Source organism: Lacerta agilis, chromosome 5 (assembly GCF_009819535.1).
Source record: "Lacerta agilis isolate rLacAgi1 chromosome 5, rLacAgi1.pri, whole genome shotgun sequence".
Lineage (NCBI taxonomy): Eukaryota > Metazoa > Chordata > Lepidosauria > Squamata > Lacertidae > Lacerta > Lacerta agilis.
In genome coordinates, this window is record NC_046316.1 from 81,397,211 (window position 1) to 81,416,557 (window position 19,347).

At 42.9% G+C, this 19,347-nt stretch overlaps 2 protein-coding genes across 2 annotated transcripts; both read right to left on the reverse strand.

Annotated features, from left to right (window-relative positions):
- Positions 1–2,569: 2,569 nt before the first annotated feature.
- RPL22L1 (ribosomal protein L22 like 1) lies at positions 2,570–7,023 on the reverse strand. The gene is made up of 4 exons (XM_033150649.1): positions 6,998–7,023; positions 5,450–5,542; positions 4,558–4,679; positions 2,570–2,812 (listed from the first exon to the last, which is right to left on the reverse strand). Exons 1-4 carry the CDS (start codon positions 7,004–7,006, stop codon positions 2,668–2,670), a joined length of 369 nt encoding a protein of 122 aa, XP_033006540.1. The 5' UTR covers positions 7,007–7,023; the 3' UTR covers positions 2,570–2,667.
- Positions 7,024–8,464: 1,441 nt separating this feature from the next.
- On the reverse strand, positions 8,465–18,784 carry EIF5A2 (eukaryotic translation initiation factor 5A2). Its single transcript, XM_033150650.1, has 5 exons — positions 18,674–18,784; positions 15,832–16,021; positions 14,436–14,540; positions 12,692–12,823; positions 8,465–11,525 (listed from the first exon to the last, which is right to left on the reverse strand). The coding sequence occupies exons 2-5, from the start codon at positions 15,994–15,996 to the stop codon at positions 11,466–11,468; spliced, it is 462 nt and encodes a 153-aa protein (XP_033006541.1). The 5' UTR covers positions 15,997–16,021; positions 18,674–18,784; the 3' UTR covers positions 8,465–11,465.
- Between the last annotated feature and the right edge of the window lie 563 nt (positions 18,785–19,347).

Sequence of the window (19,347 nt, forward strand, 5' to 3'; positions counted from 1 at the left end):
TACTAAGGTCCAGCTCCGAGGGCCTTCTGGCAGCTCCCTCACTGCAAGAGGTGGGGTTACAGGGAACCAGGCAGAGGACCTTCTCAGTAGTGGCGCCTGTCCTGTGGAACGCCCTCCAATCAGATGTCAAAGAAATAAACAACTACAGTGGACCCTCGGATTATGTTACATTCAGGTTGAGAACGCAGATCCGCTCCACTTCCTCGTGGGGAGGAGTTGCGGTGGACCGCAGAGCCGCTTTCCCCACTTCCTGTGGGCGGGGGACTTCGTCCCTCGCAGCTAGGAGGAGTCCCCGGCCGCGTCAGCAGGCAACCGGCCAATCAGCCGGCTGGGGGCGTGGCCAGGGGCTCCATTTCAAAAGGAGAGGCGCGAGCCGAGAGACTTCCTTTCGGCTCGCTTCCTTGGATCTCCCACCCTCCCTCCCTTCCCTGTAGGCAGGTTTTCACCCTATGGCCTTGCTTTGGACTTCGGTTGGTTGCCTGCCCTTGTCGGGGGCCTGGTAGGAATTTTTCCACTTGGCAGATTGGCTGGGCCATTTGGTTTTCGCCTACCACTTAGCAATCGTCACAACTTTGTAAGGTGGCGGTTAGGCATTGAGTGACCTAATGTTGGGGGAGGGGAGGCCTGGCCATCGCCTGCCCCTCCAAGCTTAAGGGTAGTCCGTTAAAGGAATCCGGGGGTGTGGGATCTTGTCTGAAGCCCGGGGCGGGGCTAGGGCCATGCCACGACCCCATTGGAACCCAAGGGGAACTCGAGTTGGTCTGAATCGACGGGGCTCCCCTTATCAGTGGTTTACCCTTATTGCTCCAGTTACAGGTGGGTAGCCGTGTTGGTCTGCCATAGTCAAAACAAAATCGAAAATTCTTTCTAGTAGCACCTTAGAGACCAACTGAGTTTGTTCCTGGTGTGAGCTTTCGTGTGCATGCACACGAAAGCTCATACCAGGAACAAACTCAGTTGGTCTCTAAGGTGCTACTAGAAAGAATTTTCGATTTTGTTTTTACCCTTATTGGACTTCCTGCTCTGCGGGCAGGAGTCAGATATAGTCAGGTCCACTCAATGCCTAAGCCAATACCGCTCACATGCTGTAATCAATAAAGTTGTGGCCAAATTTTGCCCAATAACATTAACCTTATATTCTGTGTCCTGGTGTTTTTATTTCATTCCCGGGGGGGGGGCAGCTTTGGGGTCTCGACACGCAACAAACCCGTAAATGTATACAGTATGTAGTGTAGATACACACCCCCAGAATGAATTAAGTTCACAGTATCTGACTTTTAGAAGACATCTGAAGGCAACCCTGTTTAGGGAAGTTTTTAATGTTTGATGTTTTATCGTGTTTTTAATATTCTGTTGAAAGCTGCCCAGAGTGACTGAGGAAACCCAGCCAGATGGACTGTGTATAAGTAATAAATTATTTGCCAATCTAGCAATCTAGCTGCTTTGGACTACAACACCCATCAGCCTCAGACAGCACTGGTGTGTCCACTACAAACGTGAGATGTAGTCCAAAACATATTGAAGGCACCAGGTTGACAAGGTCAGGCAACTATTGTTTTATGTTGCTACAGCTTAAAAAAGCACATCTCATTTTTAACATTGTTGCAGGAGTTGTATTATTATTATTGTTTCTTTTTGTTTGCAAATCATCTTAAAAGTTGAAACATTAAGATCAGGGTCTGAAGGCACACAATGCTGCAACCTTGCTGAAGTCACACAGGTCTGGTCAGTGCTGGGAAGGGAAGCCATCTGAGAGCCACATATATCTCACCTTGAGTTACTGAAGAAAGGCTGGATACAAGTAGAAAGGCTGACATCCAACTTGACCCACGTAAATCAATGGACTTAAACAACTTGCCTATTGAATTCAATGGGTCTACTCTTGAGTGTTATGAACACTGATTATCACCCACAATGAATAATCACGAATGCAAATGGCCATCTTGCAGATAGCCACTAACTTTTGAAAGTATGGTTACCAAAAATTACAAATAGGGCTTGCATAAAATTATCCCAACAATGCTCTTGCTATATGTATGGTGCTGTCTGGAGGGGAAAAGGCAGAATAAATCGCTTGCATAACCATTGTAGGGAACGGACCTTTGGCCAAACATAATAGCAGAACTGAAAGACTAAGACTTTTCTTCTGAAATTAGTTTCTGATTTAACTGCCCTAACCAGATAATTCCAAACCAGCTATTATTGGCTGAAGTCATTCTACACAGGATGCAACCACTAAATATATAGACAGGGCACAGTCTAGAAACTGCTTAAATATATCACGTATGAGTACACTATACTGTACATTTATTCCTGTATGACTATGGTGAAAATTCTGAGATAAGAATGGATTTAACAGTTTTACTCTAGTTTTACTAGAACAATTATATAATGGACTGGTCATTCACCGAGATTGCAGGAATGTGGCCATTAAGCATAAATATATGACTGTGTTATGTATTTCAATGAAATGCGGGCAAAATCTCATGTCCACAAGAAAACTGCAGATTATAATTTATCAGGAGGCTCTTTTAATGAAACTTTAGAAACGCAACAAGTCAGTGTACAATTTTTCTTTGGCAATAAATGATTTCATTCTCATAAGCAGATGATTCATGTGTACACGCTGTGCACCAGAGAAGACAATGCTCCACATAAAAGCTTATTCTACTCCTCGGCTTCAGAGCCTTCGTCATCATGGCTGATCTGGAAATAACGCAGTTCGTAGGTCTCCTTGTCAGACGCAACCACGCGCAGCCAGTCACGGAGATTGTTCTTCTTGAGATACTTCTTTGTGAGATACTTAAGGTACCTTTAACACAAAAGGCCAAGTGATTTTAAGTGTATGATGTAATTTGATCACAAGCGTTTACAAAGACGTGATACAAGACAGCAGTCGATGACTGCGAAAAGCAACAATGATTATTTGTTGAGCATCTGACCCTTAAGACGTAGCCTGTCTAGCAGAACACCTAAGCCTGCAATTCTATAGACAACAGATAAATTTTAATGGTGCCCAATGGGGATTACTTCTGAATAGACATGTATAGGAAACTGAACTCAGAACCAGAACGTTCCCAGTTGAACTTTGTTGTTTGTCGTGAACTCACTGAATGGACTTAGGCAAGCCACTATAGTATTGTTATCTGCCCCATTTACAATCAGGAGGTCAAGCAGAACCACCTTACAAGATTGTTGAAAGGCTGAGAATCATATGAAAAAATCTGAATCTGAGGTGCTATATAAATACTATTACATTTGATGAAATGAATCTCTAAATTAATGCAATCTATCTTAAAAGATGAAGTTAATTCACCAAAGGATGGGGGCCATAGCTCAGTGGTAGATAATCTGCCCCCCACGCAGAAGGTCCTAACTTCAACCCTCAGAATCTCTAGATAGGGTTGAGTGAGCCTCCATCTTTGAAACCTTGGAGTGCTGTTGCCATTAGTCTAGACCAGGCATGTCCAAAGTCCGTTTTGGGAGCCTAATTCGGTCCCTGTGGCAGCTTATTAAAGGGACCCCTGACCATTAGGTCCAGCCGTGGCCAACTCTGAGGTTGCGCCGCTAATCTCACGTTACTGGCTGGGGGAGCTGGTGTACAGCTCCCTCCCGGGTCATGTGGCCAGCATGACTAAGCCGCTTCTGGCGAACCAGAGCAGCGCACGGAAACGCTGTTTACCTTCCCGCTGGAGCGGTACCTATTTATCTACTTGCACTTTCACGTGCTTTCAAACTGCTAGGTTGGCAGGAGCTGGGACCGAGCAACGGGAGATCACCCCGTCGCAGGGATTCAAACCGCCGACCTTCTGATCAGCAAGCCCTACGCTCTATGGTTTAACCCACAGCACCACCCATGCCACCTTGTGGCAGCTTATTGCCTAGGGTCAAATCCTTAAAAAAGCTCAACTTTGGGGTAAAACTGTAAAATAAAAAAAGCTAAACAACCTCAATCCTAAAAATAGCTCAAAAACTTTGGTCGCCCCTCACGCATGTTCACGTCATCAAATCCGGCCCTCTTTGAAATAAGTTTGGGCACCCCTGGAATACTAAGGTAGGTGGACCTATGGTCTGACTTGGTATGGGACAGCTTAATATGATCCTATGAGTAGGCAAAATCTAGGCCACTCCAGGAATTGCCAAAATATTACAAATGCTCTCCCACAAAAAACCCCTAAGAACACATATTTGGAAATGAAGTGAAATCCATTAGCCTCCTTTCAAATATATCATACTAGTTAAGAAATAAACTGTAGGAAGCTGAAGCAAATTAAATAGCCCAACCTTGCCTTCCAGTTCTTTCAAAATCTGATATTCCAGAACAGAACTGTGAATAGTCTTTAGGTGTCAAGTGTGCATTTGGCACAGACACACATGCTAAAGAGCTAGAGACACGAGATAATAAACAGCCTCAAATGCTACTAGTTCAGGTTAGCTTAACTGGGGAATTTCAACTAAAGCCACATTTTAAATTTGTTTACAATTCTTGCTATGTGTCCCGAGGTTTGAGCTAAAATCAGAAAGAAAAGTCCACCACACAAAATAAAGAACTCCCACCTTTTGGAGAACTGCCTTTCAGATGTCACTGTGATTTTGTTCTTAAAGCGTTCAATATGAACTACATTTCCCAAGTTTCCAGTTTTTCCATTGACCTTAACTTTTTCCTTCAGGAACTGTTCCTAATTCGAGAAAAACAAAAAAAAAGCAACACTAGGGAATGGTGCCCTAGATGTGGAACTAGGGAAGTGACCCTAGCCAGACAATCCATTATTACAGTCACAGAATGCAAATAAATCATGCAAGAATCAAGAAAAACAAATAGAAATATTCCTATTAATGTGATTCATAATATACAGAATCTGTGTCTCTCTATATATTTATTTTAAGATACCAAAACATTGGTATGATACATAGTCATTTGGTATGGAATCCATCTGGATTATGATTAAGATAGTCACTAAGCCAGGCTAATTATTCCATTCCAACTCCAAACCTCCCTGCTCAAGCAAAGGTAATTGGAGGCAGGAAGAATTAAAACACGATGTGATTAATTGGCTGGGAAAGATTTACAATTGTAGGATTCAAGTTCTTACCCATAGGCCAGGGGTGGCCAACAACTCCCAAGAGACTGCGATCTACTCACAGTTAAAAACTGGCAGTGATCTACCCCCTGGGGGGGTTCAGGTCAAAGTTGTTGAGCTTCTTTGGGGGGAAGCCAGTGATCTACCGGAGATGTCCAGTGATCTACCTGTTGGACGTGCTTGCCATAGGCTGATTTGACTGAAGGGCAACTATTTATCATAAATTTTACTAAAAACACGCAGACTTAATTCCCTTTAAAAGAAACCTCAAGCATTTGAATTTTTTTAGCTTCCTCCCTTAAGTTTCAATGTACGGTATGTTGCCATTAAAACAAGACCAAAGAAGTGTGAACAGCAGAACTACTTACAAAATTTCCTGAATCAAATATTCCATCTTCTACAGGATGGGTGAGGTCAAGGCTATACTTGCAAGTTGATTTTTTCAGCTTCTTGTCCTTTTGCTAAAAGAAAACCAAACATGCCCCTGAAGTTATTATTTATTTTATGATCCTTATGATCTTCAATATCAGTAGTCCAGAGAGGAAATGTATACCTCAGACATGCCTTGATATATTTCTCCACTTAACCAATATTCTTTATCCTGTAACTTTCACTTAACATTAGCAAGCAAAATTCATCCCTACCCTCACTATGGTGCAATCCAGGCACAGGTGTCAACAGCTCTTTAAAAGCTATCTTTGTTTTCTTCTCAAAGGGTTAGGGACAACTTTTTTGTTACCTCATTTTAGACTAAAATAACCGAGGACCTTATGCCAAACAAACAAGAGCAGTTTCTGCCACAAGCACTGACTAGAATCCAAAGGGCCCATATCCAGGACCTGTGAGGTGGCAGCATCTGTCCAATCACGGCAGTCAAGGGTCTTAGAGCCAGTGTGGTATAGTAGTTAGAATGCTGGACTAGGATATGACAGATTAAGGTCAAATTCTCACTCAACCATGAAGCTAACTAAGTGACCTTGGGCCAGTAACTACCTCTTAGCCTAAGCTACCTTTGAGTGTTCTTGTGGGGATTCAATGAGAGGAAGAACGATGTACAGCACCTTGAATTTTTGCTAATTAAACACTATGGTCTTTTAAATGGGGGGGGGGGCAGGCGTATTGTTTTTGTGTTTTTATATTGTAAACCACCTTGTGATCCTCCGATGAAGGGTTTAAAGAAATTTAATAAATAATAATAGCTGGGGGGGGGGAGGTTGGACCTAAGTGCTATGGAAGACCAGGATTAAGTATCATTCCTTCATTTGTGGCTATCATATCATTGGGCTCCCCCCCTCCTTCTTCCCATGTATACCTAAAGTTAAGTGGTGGTCACTTACTATTGCCAGTTGACATTTATTTATCCACAGAGTGGTAATCCACAGGGTTTTCAAGATTTCCCATGTCCCTTTATGGATATCCTATGCATTTTTGCTGGAGCAGCAAACCTGGGTGACCTTCAAATGTTGCTGGACTCCCAGACAGCGCGGCCCAATGATCAAGAATGACCTCAAATCGCAATCGAGCAACATCTCCCTTTGCGTGAGATGATTACGAAACCCATCCCCGAAAAGCACGACGACGTGAATGAGGTACCTGTCGGCTCTATTAGAAAACTGGCAATGAGCCAAGACAGTTCTTCTTCACAATGGTGATCTTGCAAAACGTGTATGGCGCCCATGAACTCAGGGTACCAAACACGACATGTAATCCAAGTGAATTCAACGTGCTTACTCCCAGGTAAGTGGGGTTTAGGGTCACAACTACACAGCAGCCTCCCAACACCCCAGCAAGGTTTACTAGTGTGTCGGAAAGGAGCAGGCGAGGGAGAGAGGAGTGAGCAGGGAAGCCTCCCTCCCTCCTTTAACCCACCCGCAGCGCGTGTCTCTCGCCAGAGCCGGCCCGGCTCGGAAACTCACCGGCGCCATCTCGCCAAGCAACGGAGAAAGGGAGGGCGGAAGCTTCGCGGCCGCGTTTTTATAGATATCCGAGCCGTGACGCAATGACGTGCAGCGCGGATCACGCTCGGATCAGGGAAGAGGGATAAATACTTCCGGGTGCCACGCGCCCGCTCGTTTCCGGTAACGTGCGCATACCGGAAGGTGCCTGATACAGAGTCCGGCCGGTGGGTCCTGAGGTCCCGGAGCTTATTTATTTTGGGCGATTTTCAAGTTTAATTAATTAATTAAAATAAAATAAATCCTCCCGATACCACCTTAGAGACTAAGCTTGTTATTGGTATGAACTTTCGTGTGCATGCACACTTCTTCAAATAAGAAACCCAAGGAGCGCGAGGAAGAACCGACTGGAAACAGCTTCCTAGGGCAATAGACAGGGGGCATAAGCAGCCTCAGGCTGGAGAGGCTCGGGACTGGAGTCCTTCCGAATGCCGAGCGAGGCTCTACCTCTGAGCTACACCTCTTCCCAAGGTTCCCTACAATCACTCCGGGGTTTTGGGAACCTGTGAGTGGAAATGCCACAATGCTGCAACCCACCCACTCCCCAATTTTTATGCAAGCAAGCTGTTCTTGGAAAAGAGCTTCCCAATTAGCCAAGTACTATTTAGGGTTGCCATATTTAAAAACCCAGATTTTTTTAAAAAAAAATTCCAATTACAAATCAAACCAAATTAAATTAACACCTTTTTTTTTTAAAAAAAAAAATTAGGTTTCCTGCTCCGGTTCCAAACATGTTTTGAGCAAACATCCGGACTTTCCTGGATATTTGACCGATTTCCACCTGGACACTATTCTTATGTACGGAAACCCCAAATACTAGTTGGCCAAAAATCTCTTTGCCTGGCTTTGAAGTAACAGTGGACTACATCAGTGTTTTTCAACCACTGTTCCGCGGCACACTAGTGTGCCGCGAGATGTTGCCTGGTGTGCCGTGGGGAAAATTGAAAAATTACTTTATATATAGTCAATATAGGCACAGAGTTAATTTTTTTAACATGTTGTAATGGTGGTGTGCCTCATGATTTTTTTCATGAAACAAGTGTGCCTTTGCCCAAAAAAGGTTGAAAAACACTGGACTACATTACAGGGGTTCAAGAAGCCCCTTCCAAACCCAAACCTCTCCCCTCTTTGCAATGCAGTAGATATTAACAATCAGTTTTAGCTTTTGGGTGCCAGGTGCCTCCCCAATGTTGTTTTACAATGGAATAGAGATATTGGGCACCTTTATGTTGTTCAAGCAAATGTATTTGCTAAGGTCAGTTTTTACTGGGCAACCCACTGAAGCCTTTCTTTTCAAGTGAGATTGTGATCAATGGTGTATGCTGAATAAGGAAACTACAGTAGGGTCACGTCCTTATAGAATTCATAATCTGTGAAAGTGCATCTACAAGGCATTTATTTGCAGTTGGAGGGGGTGAGTCAAAAGAGTAGCACTTAGGTTCAAACTTTATTCTCATCATTGTGATCCAAATCATAATTCAAACTTTTCAATAAAACAGTCGTTAAAAGCCAAGAACTCTTAACACATGAATACGCTATTACAGAAATGCAGAAAAAATACAAACCTTTCAAGTTTTGCTTTTAAAGTCAAAAGTCACTCCTGTACAATGAACACTGCATCCATTTGCTAGCCAGTAGGTATATTGCATACTTGTCTGAGCTACCGTATGTGGCAAATACAAAAACCCCTTCTCCCCACACGTTGTTTACAATTATATGTTAATGTAACAGTCACTGATCATGAGTGTTCACTACAAGACCTAGATAAAACAATGTAAATAAAAGCCACAGAGATCATTGTCCGAGTTGTACTGTGGAAATGTGAGTATAATGTATGAGAGTCATATGCTTTACACAGGATAAAATGTTTAAGCACAGCTTGTTCTATGAAAGTTTCCAGACACAGCCAACATTTCCATACTTAAAGCTTACTGCAGTCAAACATGTCATCTAGTCACTAGAATAGCTTGGTCACAATGTTTGACTCTGTTAGACTAAGGTTCAATGTACTAGAACTCTACTTGCATCATAGGCATGCTATAAATTTATGGAATACAAAACCCTGTAAGACTTTCAAGCAGCTTTGTTAAAATAATCAACTTAAGCTCTTTCAATTCTTCACAAGAGCAGCCCTGAGAAGAGTATATTCAAGTCATGGCTCAACTAGCAGTGGTTTTGTTGAACAAAGACACAACAACACATCAAGAGGTAAAGTTGGGTTTTAAAAAAGAAGTTCCTAACATCTGAGGCAAGAGAACCTACAGCACACTGAACAAAACATCAATGGATCCAAACAAGAAAGCTTGCACCATTACAGAACAGCAGCAGGACTGAGTTGCTCATATCAACAGCCTTAATTTTGGCTTACAGCTTGTTAGAAGAGCTTCCACCTGCTCCAACTAAATACAATTTGTTCCAACTATGAAGTAAAAACCATTTAAAAGTGAATTTAGAGAAACATGATTACCCTGAAATAGCTTAAATAACCTGAAAGATACAGTATTAAGCTTTTATTAGCAAAGTTAGTTTATTGTAAACCTGGTGGGTTTGTAGAGACTGCTCTCTATTAATGAAATGGCTTTGCTATTGTCTTATTGTAAATACTGTAGTTTTTACTGGTGAAATGATGACATTGCAAAACCTGTATGCAAAAGAGTGCCATACAGACCTACTTAGCAGATGTTTTTCCCCCCATCTAGTCTAGATATTCTGTCATTCCAGATTGCTAAAAGTCAAGTTGAAATTAAGACAGTATGTTTTCCGAAGTATAAGAGGGCACTTCAGTAACACATTTCCCAAAGCCACCTGCCTCTACACATTTTAGTTGCATGCATCCTTAAGATGATGCAAGCAGCTAAGATGTTAATAGGGCTCTTCAGATACTATGAACACCAGTTTACTTCTCAAAACTGTTCACATTCATGACTAATGATACTAGCTGAGTCCATGTTTCAAACTGGGACTTCTCATTCAAACCATGACTATTGAGAATCAACTATCTAGGAACACTCACATGATTATAAATATGCTAAAATCCTTCAGCTTTCCAGTAGCCCTAGATCTTTAAATATGTAGTTATTTACTACCATATCAAGACTGTGCTTTGTTCGAATGTTTATTGCCAAATCAATCTGCATTGTGCCCCTTCTCTGCATAGATACTTGCTTATAATATAGAGCCTACCACTAGATCCTGATGCAGTTCATTTACACCTGTTGTCTAACTTCACTGATTAAAGGGCAACCATATTCCTAACTGAAGCTCAAAATCCTGTTTCCTATGCACACATAAAGCTGCCAGTAATGAACTAAGCACGTTTAAAGAACCCAGTCACTAGTTCAAGTTAGTCAGTTGCTACCAATATTTAAGGCAAATTTAAGTTAAGTTGGTGTCCCGCAAAATGCTAACGAAGCAGAAGCATGATCTTAAAAAGTTGAAGGTCATGTAGACAAATTGTCTATTAGCGATTAGGCATTTGCCTGTTCAGTGTAATCAAGTCTTGCACAAGTAGATTGTGAGTCAGAGTGACCCTTTAACATAGCACTGAAGTTCTTGTACTTGATAGAGCACTCTGTCATAGTTCTTTTGGGGACTGTACAACCCATGACCTAATTTCAGTTGCGTGAAACCAGGCTCATATTAAGCCTTTATACAAGCTAGTATGTGCACTTTTGATCCATTAATAAAAAGTCAAAAAATCTATTTGTGCTACAAAACTAAAGAGTTAAAATCAAAAACAAATATGCCTAATACTGAAACACTTGAGGCATTCCCTTCTTTTAAACTAGAAGAGTGGCTGAACTCCATGTTGAAACAAAGGCCTCTAGTGAATCTCCTCTCCCTCCCTCCCACCCCAAGCTTTTGTGCACTATTAACCAGAGTATGAAAGCATCCAATATTCTGGATGTTTGCATCACAGGCAAATGGTGACATATTAAGAGTGAGCCAGCAAGACTACAGAGATAGGTTTGTTATACATGGCCATCAGCACTGGCATTTTGATCACATGAGTTCCCTTGTCTCCAGCTCTATGACTATTCACAGTTCAGTGCAAGCCACATTTCACCATGTTTTAAGATAAAAGTGGTTATTTGCATTTGTCTAAAATGTTGTACTTAAACACTAATCTTACTTAAACCCAAACTTAGTACTACCTTGGTATTGGCACTGCTATACAGTCTCATTCGAGCAAAGCATACTAGTTAATACCTCATGATCTAAAATGACAGTTTTGACTGCCTTGCCATTCCTGTAAGCACTTGAACTTCAGCAATTTTAATATTGCCAATGGCTTGCAACATTAGCCAGCACTACTTTCAAACAAAGACACGAGGTTGCTAGTGAAGGTTATAGCTTTGGTGATAATTAGAACTAAAATAAGAAATCTGCAGTTGCTGAGATATGAGCAGCTGCTCAAATCCAGATGGTCCTATTTGCAAGGTTTTATGGCTACAGCACATTCTTCACTCATTGCACACATGACTGATACCTAAAGGAGAGAGAAAAAGCATTATTAGGATACACAAAACAGCTATTACATTTACAACAAGTGTTGTGGTGGCAATAGTTGAGTTCTAGCACCAGTATTCCAATTTTAGTCAACCTCCCAGCAAAAAGCTAATCACAAAGCACAGAATTAAGCTGATCTAACATAATAGTAGCTTGAGTTCAGCTGAAAAATAGGAAGAAGTATTTATAATAAAGACAAGCTGAGGAATATAACTTTAACTTATCCTGATCATCTAGTTTAGGAGGGCACTGATATCATTTCCATGTAATTATTTTGGCACCAGGTATTTGACAGATTAAGACAGTGGTTCCCAATTGGAGGTCTGCATAACCTATCCAGGGGGTCCATGGCACATCAACTGTTCGGGACAGCTCATTTTTTTAGGGCTATGCTCTTGTTTAGGAGTGTGGCCCAGAAGACGCACATCACAGTTGTGCTGGGACATTTTTGAGGTATGGTGTCACCATTGACTTAACAAATATTACATTTTCAAAAGTAGGGGGACCATGGCTTGGCTTTTGAAAAACAGGTGGTCTACAGTACTTAGCTAATTAGGAACCACTAGATTTACATGTTGGTTTTGTTACTAGTGTGATGCCAAAGCTTCCCCTGGCTATGTTCTGCTTTTAAGGTACAGTGGTGCCCCGCTAGACGAATGCCTTGCTAGACGAAAGGCATTCGCTAGCGGAAGGCTGCCCCGCAAGACGAAAAAGTCAATGGGGCTGCCTCGCAAGACGAAAAAAAAAATTACGTCGCGAAAACCGCTATTCTGCCTTGGTGCTTCGCTAGACGAAAAATTCGCTATACAAAGACACTCGCAGAACAAATTATTTTCTTCTAGCGAGGCACCACTGTATAATGTATTTCTATTTTAAAGGTGTTGCAAGTTGCTTGGAGACCTTCAGTTAGCAAGCAATTAAAAAGTCAAATAAATAATATGAATGAAGAAAAAACCAACTGCAATTACAAGATATAAGCTATTTATTATTTCAGAATAGAAAACTAATTCCACTTTCTCCCCATTAAAATAAGGCCCAGGAAGTTATTTTAGATCAACCGTTAGAAGCAACAAAGTACTTTCAAGGTAACTTGGGTGTCATCAGAAAAATAAAACCCCAGACTTTTTCAAACCACTCAGATTTTACCTGGAAATCTTCGCCTGCATTATATTTCCCCTCTATTTCTTTGCCTAGTTCACCTTCTGGCACCTTCAGATCCTCACGAACTTCACCACTTTCTGTCAGCAAAGAGAGATATCCATCCTGTATACAGATCAGCTGCAAGAAATTAACAATTCCAATTCAATTTTATTCCTAATTGAATGAAGTTCAGTCAAAAGTATTGGCATTGAGCCATATGGGCGTTGCTTTCTGAACTTAGCCTTTTGTTTCTGATTGCTATAGACTAGTGGTTTTTAAAACTTTTTTCGCTGGACCACACTTTCAGAATAAAAATGTGTTTGCGTCACACCAATTTTAAAATAAGAATTACAAAAACAACAACAAAAAGAAACCACTACTAACTAGCAGTGCTTGATTTCTAATACAGAACACGATGATTTTATAATATGATCATGGGACATCCAGAAAGTATAAAACAATGCAGCTACATGAGAATATGAATCATTCACACATTATATTTATTGACTGTCCTGGAATCTTTCTGCCACACTTGCCATTGTCTCCTGCTATATCAATGTGGCACACCACACCATTTGAGAATCACTGCTACAGAAGAACAACCTTGCACATTTCTAATACACAGAACCCAGTTTCAACCGTTTTTAGCTCAGGATCTATTCAGAGTGAATCACAGCTTTAGTCACTAAAGGAATAAAGCTAAAAATGTTGTATTCAGTAGCACTTTCTAGCAAAAGCAGCTTTGAAGCTGAAAAATATAGTAAGATGATCTTAAACTGTCAACTAATTTTATATGTGGCTCCAAATATGGCTATTGGCAAGTGTTCTGCAAATGTAATTTGCTTCAAATATTCCTGAATATTTTATAGCAAAGCCTATTGAAGAAAGTGCTACCATACTCATCCAGTATGAGATATTTCATAGTACTGCAAAGTACCTGAAGATAGTTCTACTAACATACACTATGCTCTGTATTTTAACATATACATCAAAGCAAGGAACTGCACAACACAACTGCACAAATGTTTTAGTCTGACAGAAACAATTCATCTTAGTCTGGACAAAAGGGGAATTATTTAGGGCCACTTGTTTTATTAAGTGTATGTGTATCCCATCCAGAGCTGTCAACCTTCCTTTTTTGCATTGGGAAACAGCCATAGCTGTCAACTTTCCCTTTTTTGCAATGGGAAACAGTGCTGGAATAAGGGAATTTCCCACAAAAAAGGAAAGTTGACAGCTATGATCCCATCTTTTCTATTACCATGTTCAAGGTGGCCTACATCCTACAAAATCAATTCAAAATGATGATTTGATGGCATTTGTAATAATCTCTCCACTCCCTCTAATGATGGCATTTTATGTTGTCCAGTGGCTGCACCCAGGATTAAATATTTGACTGGAAATGGGAGGTCAGAGGTACGAGATTACAAAACCCAGCTCGTTTTGATGGGTCCTTTGGAAGGCTAAGTAATTTAAACAAAATAAAAAGTTCCTTCCAGTAGCACCTTAGAGACCAACTAAGTTTGTTCTCGGTATGAAACTCATACCAAGAACAAACTTAGTTGGTCTCTAAGGTGCTACTGGAAGGAATTTTTATTTTGTTTTGACTATGGCAGACCAACACACGGCTACCTACCTGTAAGTAATTTAAGGCGTGGAATTTTAATTAAGGAAGCATAGTTTTTTTCATAGGACATCAGGCTATGCCCAGAAGGGACTTTCTATTAAATAGATTGAAATGTAAACTTACTTGATAGTCATTCCTCTTGATATTAGGAACATCCATGTTGTGAGTGGAAGGGCAAATATCTTCATATTTTTTGCCAGTGAACACATCAATGCCAACTAGGTGGACCTAGGAGAATGTTCATACACATATATTTAGGCTACCAAGAACAGTATGTTCCAAGAATGAAGTTTGGGGTAGGTGGGGGGGGGGGAGAGAAAGCAATGCACAGTAATTCATGTGCATTCCACCCAGAGACTAAAGCTGGAACAGTTCTGTTAAGGAAAAGTCACATATAATGATACTCAAATTACAGTCTATCACTGACTAGAGCAAGACAGTCAAACACATGGCCCGAATCCTGCATGCGGCCCTCAAAGCCGTTTTTGGCAGCCCTCAGCAGCATTTGACCCAAAACCAGTTAAGGAGGCACTGAGCTTTGGGAAGAGTTGTCTCTACATAACTACACTACAACTCCCATCGTCCCTAGCTAGCAGGACCAGTGGTCAGGTATGATGGGAGTTGTTGTCCAAAATCTGGGGACCCAAGGTTGAGAAAGGCTGGGCTAGCCTATACAGTATCTTACTTCAAGAGAGAAGTCACGAATGATTTACCCATCTTCACAAATAGCTTAGAATTCTGAGACATATATAGTTTTTTTGTGACCAAAAGTTAGCATTTAAATTGATGTGCCTAGATACAAGTCACCTATGCATGCCCATCACCTTTAAGAATCCTTCTACCAAGGAGATATCTTACTGAAGAATTATCAAGATCATATTTGTGTATGACAACAGTTCTGAACTTAAGCATGTGCTTAGATACAAATTACACAAGCTCCAAAAGAGAGGCTTGAGTAACTCAAGCTACCTCAATTTCTGACTTAAATTCACAAGCTTAATCCTGGCGTGTTCCAAACCCGGGAGGACCAGGTTGTGCTGCAGATCTATATTGATTTCCTTCTCACCATCACCATCGGATTCCCTCCATTTGTGATGCAAAACTAGAGGGGAGCATATGAGCTTCCAGGATGTTTGTAATCGCCCAAACCATGATTTTGGAGAATAAGAATACAATGTCTGAATTGAACCAGTGTACCACTTGGAATCAGATACATCATTCAGACAATGGTATTTAGAGAGGTTGCAAATTTACTAACAAACTGTGTGTGCTATATTGGGGGAACTCACTTTCCATGCTCTCCCCTAGCAGAGAATGCCACCCAAGTCAGAAACCTTATACTAGGACAGCCAGCTAGACTTGCACTACAAGGAGGGGACAGATAGTGGCAAGTTAAGTGGCCACGCACCTGGCAAATCTGATGTTAATGTTTAATATTAGTAAACTAATATTCATTGAAGAGCAATGTTGGCATACCAGAACAGAAGTAAAATTCAAGAAAGTTCTACCAAGCAATTACCTTTGCATGACCATGCTTGCCAGTCTTTGAAGTTGACATTTCTACAATCTTGCAGGGACGTCCCTTCAGCACCACAAAGCCATTTTTGCGGAGTGCAGAACACTGCATAGGGTAGGTGGCAGAAGCACCAGCATCTCCAGTGGTAAAATCAACTTCATCAGCCATAGTATGTAGTGTGTTCTGGCAAATACTGTAAAATTTAAAAATAAATTCAGTTATTTCATGCATCAGTTACATAATAAAGTATTTGTATCCTTAATAGAGTGCTATAAATAGAAATGCAGATGAACACAAATCTCTCACTTATATACCATGCTTCGAATATAATGAACCATGTTACAGAAAGTAGTACGCTCAGTCCAGCATTGAACATATCAACAATCTCCACCTTCACTGCAAGTACGACAGAGTTGTGAAATGGAATAGCTGTCCCCTGTGGTCACTGAGTACACATCCTAAAAATGCTAGCTCAAGACTGCAGTATGGGACGGGAAGGGCAGTATTTTACTCTCAGGGGTCCCAACTGCCATGTTATGGCTCAGCCAGGGCATGGGGAGAGGAGGAAGAGAAATGTTGCAGGAGACAATGGTAACAAGGAATGCAAAATTACAGTTACTAGATTTATAAGAAATGCAAAATTTACAAGATTTATAAAAATGGGACAATAGATGTATAAATTCGGTTTCTGATGCCGTGGAATAGCATTTTGGGGGATTATTGAAGATTAAGTGCTACTATCCCACACTCGACTCAAATATGCCAGCTCCTATTTGGTGAGAGCTACACACCACACGCGGGTGGCGCTGTGGATTCGAAAGCATGTCAAAGTGCAAGTAGATAAATAGGTACCGCTCCGGCGGGAAGGTAAACGGCAGTTCCGTGCGCTGCTCTGGTTCACCAGAAGTGGCTTAGTCATGCTGGCCACATGACCTGGAAGCTATACGCCGGCTCCCTCGGCCAATAAAGCGAGATGAGCACCGCAACCACAGAGTCGTCTGCGACTGGACCTAATGGTCTGGGGTCCCTTTACCTTTAACCTTTACCCACCACAGCAATTATAACTAACATGTTTTCCACACACTCTGATTGTATGGTGAAGTATACAACTGAGTGATTACCAGCGAATGGGGCTTCTTATTACAGGATGGTTGCAGCAGCATGAAGCATCCCATCTCTCAGAAGTGCCTTTTTGGCAACAACTACAGCCATTTCATGATATTACAATCACAGCAGTTACCCTCAAGCCAGAAATGAAGTGCATGGGGAGAGGTGATGTGACAGAGCAAAGGGATAACTAATATAGGGTGCTTACAATAGGCATATTTATTTGACTTTGTGGTGGTTTACAATTCTGGCAGCCAAAGCAAGTCTACTTATCATTTAGTGATCTCAGGAACCTGATTCATCACTGTCTAAAAGCTGTAAGGGTGTACCATGACTGGTAGGGAATGCAGCAGACAGGCATTAAGCAGCTGAAGCAAAAGCAGCTGGGCTGCTGCATCACTAAAACTCTCACAAGAGAATGAAATTTGAACAGATACAGAGCTTATTTTACTCTGCATGACAAACGGGATTACTCTCAGAAAGAGGTTGTGCGCATCTAAGAGGTATCTGGGTGCCCACTATTGCTCAACAGAGTCCTATACATGGCGGGGGATGGTGCACTAGGTATGGGAAGATTTGACTAGACAACCTTTGGACAGACCCTACACATCAATTCTTAAGAGGAACAAGGAAGCTTAGTAGGTGTGCACTCTCTTGCTCTCTCTCACACACACTGAGCACACAGGGCCACGTTTTGACCTACCCAGCCACTAAAAGGAGGAAACCAGTGTGGGAAAACAAAGGCCAAATGAGCTCCTCTACCTGTTAAACCCCCAAAACACATTCCAAAATCCGCAATAGGGCAGTAGCTTTATTAGCGCGTTTTCTCATCTTGGTTAGTCCTAATGGAGATGGCCCTAGAATTGGCCTCCACGGTCATTTACGGACTCACTGTTGAAACCGTGTTTATGGAAGACAATCTTACTCAGCTACGAGTGATCGCCAAAGATGACGACGACAACGAATTCTAGCCGTTTTCTTGGGGACGAACATGGCTGCCTTTCCTTCTTGGGTAATTATAAACACTCGTGACTAAGAAGCAAAAAGGCCATCATGGGTGGAGAAGCTGCGACCCGATCCCCCCCCCTCAGATATTCTTTGGACTCAGATCAGCTCCTACCTAACCAGTTGGTCCGGGGGGGGGGGGTTGATACGAGGTGGTGTAGGCCCAACGGTATCTACCTGGCTATCCTGCACGGCAAAGGGGTTGGGATGGATGACCCCTTAGGGATCCCTTCCCACTCTACGGAGGGCACCGTAGCTTCCTCGAGGCATACACCATTATTATGCGGGGAAGGGGGGAGTCAGCAGGCAAATTTAAACATGGTTTTCCTCACAGAGCGGGTAATGAAAGAAACAGAGCTGAGGAAACGATCCGCTGGCCTAGGAAATTCGAGCCCCCCCCCCCGGTTCCTCAATCTCCCCAGCCCCGAGTTGCACAGAGGGACAAGGGGGGGGAGTCAAGTGGGAGTGGCGCTGCGAGTCCCCACAGCTCCCGCGAAGGGAGGCGCCCCGCATGGCCGCCTCGTGGGAAGAGCAGGCGGCGCCGGGGAGAAGCCTGAGGGGAAGGCGCCGGCCGCCTCGGACCCGGGTCTGCACCAGACCAGTCCGGCCCGGTTCGCCGTCGGCCTGAGAGGATTCCAAGCCTCCCGCCGGCCTCCTTCCCTCCAACGGCTGAGCGGAGGGACTAGGGGGGGAGGGGGCGCCGCACGCACCCGCGTCAGGAGCCAGCACTTACCTCCCACGGTGCTGGGAAAGACTGGAAGAGCGTCGCAGCAACGCGCACGCGCAGAGCAGCCGTAAAGGGAGGCAGGGAGGCGTGTGGGTGGAGGAAAAAAGGGAGGGTAAGAGAGAGAGCGTGAATGGGAGGGGGGAATCCCCCTAGGCGTGAAGGGAGCGCGCGCCGTACGTTCCAAATTTAAAGGAAGGGGGAAGAAAATCCCCTCAGCCCCGCCCACATCGGTATAGGTTATCCTCCTTTGCCATTGGCCGCTTTATCGCTCCACCCACGCAAGGCGCGAGCCCGGACCCGCGCGCCGGTCTCTACGCCACGTGACGGCTTTTGCCTCCAGTCCGCCGCCGCCTCCCTCCATATCCTGGACGTCTACACTTTTACGCCTTCTGTGATCGTCATCTGCCTGCGCCAACTCGCGGCTTAGCCAAGAGTTTTCGTACACGTGCGGGCGCTTCGTACCATGTGCTCGGCTTTACCCGGAAGCTGTACGGAAAGCGGCTTGGAGCAGAAAACCTAGGCTCTTGCTGCGCGCAGCGTTGTGTTGAAGGGTGCTGGTAGTTAGTGGATTGCAACACCCCATCTTTTTTTCATACGAAAATGGTTTAGCGGGTTGGTTAAGCAAGCAGCTTTGTGGAGTGTCAGTAGGTTGGCACAAACCATGACGTTTGGGGACATTA

Excerpts from the sequence above, each read along its gene's own strand:
- EIF5A2 (XM_033150650.1), bottom strand. The coding sequence starts at position 15,996 with ATGGCTGATGAAGTTGATTTTACCACTGGAGATGCTGGTGCTTCTGCC. Across the intron at positions 14,541-15,831 it reads GCAAGCATGGTCATGCAAAG|GTCCACCTAGTTGGCATTGA; the intron begins GTAATTGCTTGG and ends ACATTCTCCTAG. Across the intron at positions 11,526-12,691 it reads ATGCAGGCGAAGATTTCCAG|GTATCAGTCATGTGTGCAAT; the intron begins GTAAAATCTGAG and ends TCTCTCCTTTAG.
- RPL22L1 (XM_033150649.1), bottom strand. Across the intron at positions 4,680-5,449 it reads TATTTGATTCAGGAAATTTT|GAACAGTTCCTGAAGGAAAA; the intron begins GTAAGTAGTTCT and ends TTCTCGAATTAG. Across the intron at positions 2,813-4,557 it reads GAAAGGCAGTTCTCCAAAAG|GTACCTTAAGTATCTCACAA; the intron begins GTGGGAGTTCTT and ends TTTGTGTTAAAG.